Raw genomic sequence first — 7,067 nt, forward strand, 5'->3', positions numbered from 1 at the left:
AAATTCCCTATGGGAAAATGAATGGTGGGAAAACGATTGGAACCATTATTTCTTTATTTTTTTGACCTTTTATTTAACTAGGCAAGTCAGTTAAGAACAAATTCTTATTTACAATGACGGCCTACCCCAGCCAAACCCTCTCCTAACCCAGACGGTGCCCTATGGGACTCCCGATCACAGCTGGTTGTGATACAGCCCGGGATCAAACCCGGGTCCGTAGTTACACCTCAGTTTGACCGTTAGGTTTTATGGGTATTATGACACCTCCACTGTGAGGCTCTATGGAGGACTGCTCCTCCGACCTAGGGAGTGCCAATATGGCCAATACATAGCGTCAGCAATCCAGGTTTTATATACGTCAATCGTCTAAACCCATGCATCGCCTCAAAATGACATTTTTTAGGATGTGGTTGTATACGGTAATGTCTACTACGCATGCCCTCAACGGTGTTTAGAAGGGAGGATATAAAGTTGGATCTATTTTTCCTTTGTCATATTGACGCTTGGCTTATCTACGGTGTTCATACGTATTGGTTGTCGTTTATATCAAACGGTGTTTCGTTATCCTGATTTCAGCGACTGCACGGTACGTAACGCTAGCTAGAATTACTAGCCTAGCTGCCACTTGAGCCAAATATGTGCTTGAGCTGTAGCTTAACGTTAGCGAGCTAGCTAGCGTTGTATTCAAGAAGGGAGCTTTATAAGGTCGGATAGCGACGATCGTTAGTTAGCTGGCTTTGTACTGTAACGTTAGTGTTGCCACATAGTATGGTCTAGCCTTAGTGGTGTTGTAATAGTGGTCGAGTTAGCTGGATTTATAAAGCTTATGGTAGCAATCAAGCTAACGTTAGCTAGCTAGCTAACCCTCAAGTGTGGTAGCTAGGTCGCGCGGTAAAGCTGAGTTCACATTCACGGTGTGGTAGGTGCTACTTGTTTTTCCTCGCGCCATACGACGTTATGCTCTCTTGCTCAACTGCTGCATTTGTTGGTAGTGAGTAGCTAGGCTACTATCTTAATTACTAGCAAGAACAATTATTATCCTTCAGAAGATAGCTAACGTTAGGTACTTGGTTTAATTACAGGTATGTATGATACTGCTGACTAACGTACCGTTGTCACTCACTGACAATGTGACTTGGTAACGTTCAACTCTAGTTATTACTTTTCGTGTTACAGTTGAATATCTGCCTCGTCCAGTTTCCCATATCCATCGTGTGATCGTCAAGGCAGCGAACCCATGGCGGACTCGGTGGAGACGTTCCAGACCCACCTAACCTCTGTCATGGACAGTTTGATCCGCGCATCGGTGTGCGAGATCACCAAACTGTTCCAGGACACGGTGAATGACTATCTGGTGGAAATATCGCTGAACAGGAAGGAAATGGACGCTCTGAAACTCCGACTCCGACTGACGGAGAACAAACTGAGAAATGAACGCAAGTACGGGATGGGGTGGGCAGAGAATCGCCGCAATGCTGGTTTGATAGTGTCTGAGGACGGTGGGCGGAAAAAGCGGAAAATTGAAGTGCCTCGTAAGTGTTCATATTTAGTAAGTACAGCCACAAAAGCATCACGGACCATAAAGTAGTTTATGTATTTGTCTTTCCCTATGTATAAAACTGACATTAAACATCATTCATCATATTCTGATTGAAATGTTATGTGATTGCATATCACATCAATACAAGTTGATTTCTTGTGTACCATTAAGTCGAAAGCCTGTAATGCTTGTGTGAAGAGGTGCTTGTTATGTTGGAAGCCATCTGGCAGAGGCTGAGCTGTCTCATCTCTCCTTCCCTCTCTACTCCTCCGCTCTCCCTCCCCCACCTCCTCTTCATTTTCTATCTTTCACCTCCCCCACTCCTATCTCCGCTCTCCATCACGACCTCTCTCCTCCCTCCCTCCTTCTCCCTCTGCTCTTCATCCTGCCCTCTCCTTCTCCCTGCCCCCACCTCCTCCAATTCTCTATTCGCTTTCCTCTCCCCTTTTCACTCCCACCCCCTCTGCTCTCCTTTACGCTTCCTCTCTCCTTCTCCCTACTCTGCCTCCTCTCCTTCATGCTCTCCCTTCCCCCAACTCCTCCACTGTCACTGCTCCCCTCTCACCCCCTCTCGTCCATGCTCTCTCCTGCGCCATGCCATCCCTCCTGCTCTCCTTCAACATGCTTTCTCCCTTCCCCCAATTTCTCCACTTCTGTCACCGCTCCCCTCCATCCTTCATGCCCCCCTCGCCTCTCTCCCGCTCCCTGCCATCCCTCCTCCTCTCCCTGCTTTCCTTCCTCTCCTTCATAATGCTCTCTCCCTTCCCCCTCTATTTATATCACCGCTCTGTCCCTCCCACTCTTTCCTTAATGCTCCCTCCTCACCCCATCCGCTCCCTTTCCTCTCTCCCTTCCTCCTCAGGAGGAAAGCAGACGCTGGGCCTTGCCTTTGGAGGCGCGGGGGAGGAAGGAGGAGGAGCAGCCAGGGTAGTAACGGGGGGAGGGTGGAAGGAGGCACGCGAGCTGTACCTCATTCAGTTCCCCGGGGAGGAAGGAGAACTAGAGGAGGAGGGGGGCTGTGTTTCGGGAGAGGGGGAGGAGACGGACAACATCAAAGAGGAGGTGAGGGAGATGAGGTTTTCCGAGGAGTCTGAATGTCATTCACTGCACCAGAGACCACTATACTGAACATGTAACAATTTCAAAGATTTTACTGTCTTACAGTTCATAGAAGTAAAACCGGTCAATTGAAATGCATTCATTAGGCCCTAATCTATGGATTTCACATGACTGGGAATGTAGATATGCATCTGTTGGTCACAGATACTGTAGCTTTTTTTTTTTTTTTAAATAACGTTGGGCATGGATCAGAACCAGTCACTATCTGGTTTGACCACCATTTGCCTCATCCAGCGCGACACATCTCCTTCTCATAGAGTTGATCAGGCTGTTGATTGTGGCCTGTGGAATGTTGTCCCACTCCTCGTCAATGGCTGAGCGAAGTTGCTGGATATTGGCGGGAACTGGAACACGCTGACATACACGTCGATCCAGAGCATCCCACACATGCTCGATGGGGTGACATGTCTGGTAAGTATGCAGGCCATGGAAGAACTGGGGAATGTTCAGCTTCCAGGAGTTGTGTACAGATCCTTGCAACATGGGGCTGTGCAGCATTATGCTGAAACATAAGGTGATGGGCCTCAAGATCTCATCACTGTATCTATGTGCAATCCAAATTGCCATCAATAAAATGCGGTTGTTTTCGTTGTCTGTAGCTTATTCCTGCCCATGCCATAACCCCACCGCCACCATGGGGCACTGTTTACAATGTTGACATCTGCAAACCGCTCTCCCACATGACCCCCAGACACGTGGTCTGCGGTTGTGAGGCCGGTTGGACGTACTAACAAATTCTCTGAAACTACGTGGGAGTCGGCTTATGGGAGAGAAATGAACATTCAATTCTGTGGCAACAGCGCTGGTGGACATTCCTGCAGTCAGCATGCCGACTGCATGCTACCTCAACTTGAGACATCTGTGGCATTGTGACAACTGCACATTTTATATGTGCAATGATCATGCTGTTTAAATCAGCTTCTTGATATGCCACACCTGTCAGGTGGATGGATTACCTTGGTAAAAAGAGAAATGCTCACTAACAGGGAGAGAAATGTAATTTTTTGTGTGCAAATGGAACATTTCTGGGATCTTTTATTTCAGCTCATGAAACATGGGACCAACACTACATGTTGCGTTTTTATATTTTTGTTCAGTGAAGTTTATCTGTGCGTGGTGAGACTCAGAACAATGTTTTTAATCTGCTGTGTTTGAGTGACTGACGAACTGCAGCAGTGCTGGTGGATGTTGGAAAGACACCGATTTGATATTCAGGTGCAGAAGTGCTTGTCCTGAAAGTGCACTCGAGTGTAGAACGTTGTAGACCCTAAACATTATAATGTTAGGACGGAACAGTTGTGTATTCTACCAGGCGACTTAAATAATACAATTACTTTTCTTCATGTCATCTTAAACTGTCTAAACATTGTACGTTTACAGAAAATGCACAGTGTAAAACTTGAACAGTGTTCTTGTGACTTGGGGATACTTGTAAATACTTATGAAAGTGCACTTTGCATGAAATGCTGGGTGTGCTCGTGAACTCTGCATTAATGTTACTGTGTTGTCTATTGTGGGTAATGTAGTTATTTTTGCTCTGTCTGTAGTCCAGTGACATGGTGGAGGGGGGCTACCAGCCTGCGTCTCTGCGGCTGATCAAGGAAGCCCTGAAGATGGACCCGCCCAACCAGAACCGCCATACTGGATCCAGAACCCACAGCGAAGGTACTGACACCAGCTCGGAACCAAAAACATGATTACAACAACTCTTGGATAGAGCAATAACCCCAATGGGAATGCTGAAGTTTTCTTGTAGGTTTCACAGGACACTTGTTAACGCCTTTGGCTCTGTACAGTGTTGTCTGCAGTCCGTTGTTTGCATGTGCCTTCATAGTACTGCTCCTCTAACAGACCCTCTCAATCTCTCTGCCCAGTAGGAGACATGGAGTTCAGCCCTATGGCCCAGGAGGCCCTGAAGCGGCCCTCAGCAATGAGGCATGAAGAGGGGGATGAGGAGGAGTGGGACGTGGGGTCCCTTCCAACAGAGGTGTCGGAGGGGGTGCTGAGCGTGGAGGACTTGAGTGGGCTGGAGACGGCCCTGAGGGCAGAGAGGGGGCGCCAGCAAGCAGCCCTAAGGATCCCCCCCACAGCAGGCTCTAACCATGGCTCCATGAGCCCTGACCCGGAAGTAATGGCAGGCAGTGAGTTCAGCCTGGGCCAGAAGTACATTGGTCTGGATGGGTTGGAACAGGAGGGAGCGCTGGGGAGTCCCACACCCTCAGAGAGGGACTCTAGTGATGCCCTGCAGGGTCCTGGTGCCCGTCTGAAGGAAAGTGAGAGGGCACTGCCAGGGGGGGCTGGAGGAGCGCTGCAGCCACGCTGGCCCAAGAGGCTGAGGGACAGTGAGGTGATGGAAGAGCAGGGAGGCTCAGATGAGGCCCTGCATCACCCATCTGCTCCGGGTAGCGTGGATGATAGTGGTGAGGAGGAGACCGGAGACCTGATGCATTTCTGCATGCAGTGCGGTGGGGGCTTTGCCAACGAGGCTGAGCTGGAGGAGCACCCCTGCCCCCTGGGGGACACCCACCTGCAGGGAGGGACGGAGGCCACCCTATTCCCCTGCGCCTCATGCGGCCACGCCTTCAGCCATGCCTGGGCCCTGAAGAACCACGAGTGTGTGTGCGCGGCCGAGCGGCCCCACCGCTGCGAGCTCTGTGGGAAGGGCTTCACACACTCGCGCTCGCTGGAGAGGCACCAGGTGGTTCACACTGGAGAGAGGCCACACCGCTGCCAGCAGTGCGGGCGGAGCTTTAGTCGCCTAAGCAACCTGGAGAGGCACCAGCGGATCCACACGGGCGAGCGTCCGTACGGGTGCGAGGTGTGCGGCAGGCGTTTCAGCAGGGTAGAGTACCTGAAAAGACACCAGCTGATCCACAGTGGAGACAGAGACAAGGCCGGCAGCGCCCACCAGTGCTCTCAGTGTGGAAAAGGCTTCAGCGAACCCGAGCAGCTCAAAAACCACGAGTGCTTTTTATAGTTTGATAATTGAGATTTACCATGATTTGTTTGGGGGAGGGGAAAGTTGAAAGAAATTCCTGCTAAAGGTAGTTGCTCCCTAACAGATCTAAGATCATTTTACCCTGGCCTCAATCCTGAAGTTGACCATTAGAAATGCAATCTAAAGCTCTGACCTTGTATCAGTGGTTAGGGACAACTTCTACCTACTCCAAAAAAAGGCGATGATGGTCATCCAGGTTGAGCTGAGCTGTCGAATTGTACATGGAGAAACTTGTGTGTTTTGTATGTTTCTCAAATGTACATTGTATCTTTATATTATGAAATTTTCACTTTGAATACATCAATCATGGCCTTGTATCTTGACTTTATCAATGATGATAACAATTTTGGTATTTTGTACTGTTTGTTTTCTGTATTATTCATCAGGAATAAACACTTGACTTTATTCAGTGACCAATGGTCTCCTTTCATATACTGTCAGTCCTCTCATGTTGTCAATTGCCAACAAGGTTAGTGTTAAGCTAGAAATTGTTTAGTTTGCCCCCCCCCCCCCAGACTAGCTGGAATTTAGTGTGCTACTGTAGCAAACATGCTACTTCTTGTTGGTGTCATTAGGATTTTAGACGCTAGGTCGCGACGTCTCGCCAAACTCAGCCAGGGAAAATAAGTCCGTGTATCAACAACTTAGTGACAGCAACACCTACTGATAACGTTTTAGAATCGTGTCCATTCACTGGCAGACACTAGAGATGTCGACTTTGTCACAGCATGCTTTAATCGTGGGCGTCTTGTTAAAGACCACGGTGGGTGAGATTCTTAAACTACAAGTCCAAGCATGCAGGAGCTTCAAATCGAGATCTGGAGCATATTCATTACACTGATCGTTACAAGCAGGTATATGTAGGTATCACAGGAGGCTGCTGAGTGGAGAACAGCTCATAATAATAGCTGGAACAGCGCATATGGAATGGCATCTAACACCTGGAAACTATATGCCATTCTGTTGATTCCGCTCCAGTCATTACCACAAGCCTGTTCTCCACAGTTAAGGTGCCACCAACCTGGTATATGGTTTGGAAAGTTTTATATTGGATATTTGAGATTCTCTCGCCAATAGCTATGACAAACATTTTGAATCTGGGGAGGATGGAGAACAATCAACACCTTTTTTGTGTGAATATTTTTTTTATTCTGATTTCAATATTCCAAAAAAATCGAATTCGATACAAAATGTGGATTGTTCTCTCCACTGATTTCCGTACCATTTGCATTGTCATGACATTCTTGGTTAAATAGCTATTGACGAGAGAACTGAATATCCAGTATAAAACTAATTTACCTTGGTGCCAAACCAACGTACTGGCTCTAAAAAAGTCATAACACTTTCCTGTGGATATTGTCTCGAGCAGCTGAAAGATAAACCAGTAGAGTAAGTTTTAAGTGTGACTTT

The 7,067-nt window shown here is 48.0% G+C and overlaps 1 protein-coding gene across 4 annotated transcripts; it reads left to right on the forward strand.

Moving 5' to 3' along the window:
• Positions 1-249: 249 nt before the first annotated feature.
• Positions 250-6,062, forward strand: LOC106611652 (zinc finger protein with KRAB and SCAN domains 1). Of its 4 annotated transcripts, none has more exons than XM_014212088.2 (5): positions 250-1,082; positions 1,177-1,532; positions 2,403-2,602; positions 4,207-4,324; positions 4,534-6,062. In XM_014212088.2, the coding sequence occupies exons 2-5, from the start codon at positions 1,238-1,240 to the stop codon at positions 5,634-5,636; spliced, it is 1,716 nt and encodes a 571-aa protein (XP_014067563.1). In that variant the 5' UTR covers positions 250-1,082; positions 1,177-1,237; the 3' UTR covers positions 5,637-6,062. The 4 variants fall into 4 exon arrangements, with proteins under 4 accessions (XP_014067563.1, XP_014067562.1, XP_045579844.1 ...); XM_014212087.2 differs by having other exon boundaries at positions 251-586; XM_045723888.1 differs by having other exon boundaries at positions 251-586; positions 4,537-6,062.
• The last annotated feature ends 1,005 nt before the right edge of the window (positions 6,063-7,067 follow it).

Source organism: Salmo salar, chromosome ssa09 (genome assembly GCF_905237065.1).
Source record: "Salmo salar chromosome ssa09, Ssal_v3.1, whole genome shotgun sequence".
Classification (NCBI taxonomy): domain Eukaryota; kingdom Metazoa; phylum Chordata; class Actinopteri; order Salmoniformes; family Salmonidae; genus Salmo; species Salmo salar.

Bases quoted from the DNA above. Each gene is read 5' to 3' on its own strand.
- LOC106611652 (XM_014212088.2), top strand. From the start codon at position 1,238: ATGGCGGACTCGGTGGAGACGTTCCAGACCCACCTAACCTCTGTCATG. The intron at 1,533-2,402 runs GTAAGTGTTCAT...CTTCCTCCTCAG, and splicing joins GCGGAAAATTGAAGTGCCTC to GAGGAAAGCAGACGCTGGGC. The intron at 2,603-4,206 runs GTGAGGGAGATG...CTCTGTCTGTAG, and splicing joins CGGACAACATCAAAGAGGAG to TCCAGTGACATGGTGGAGGG.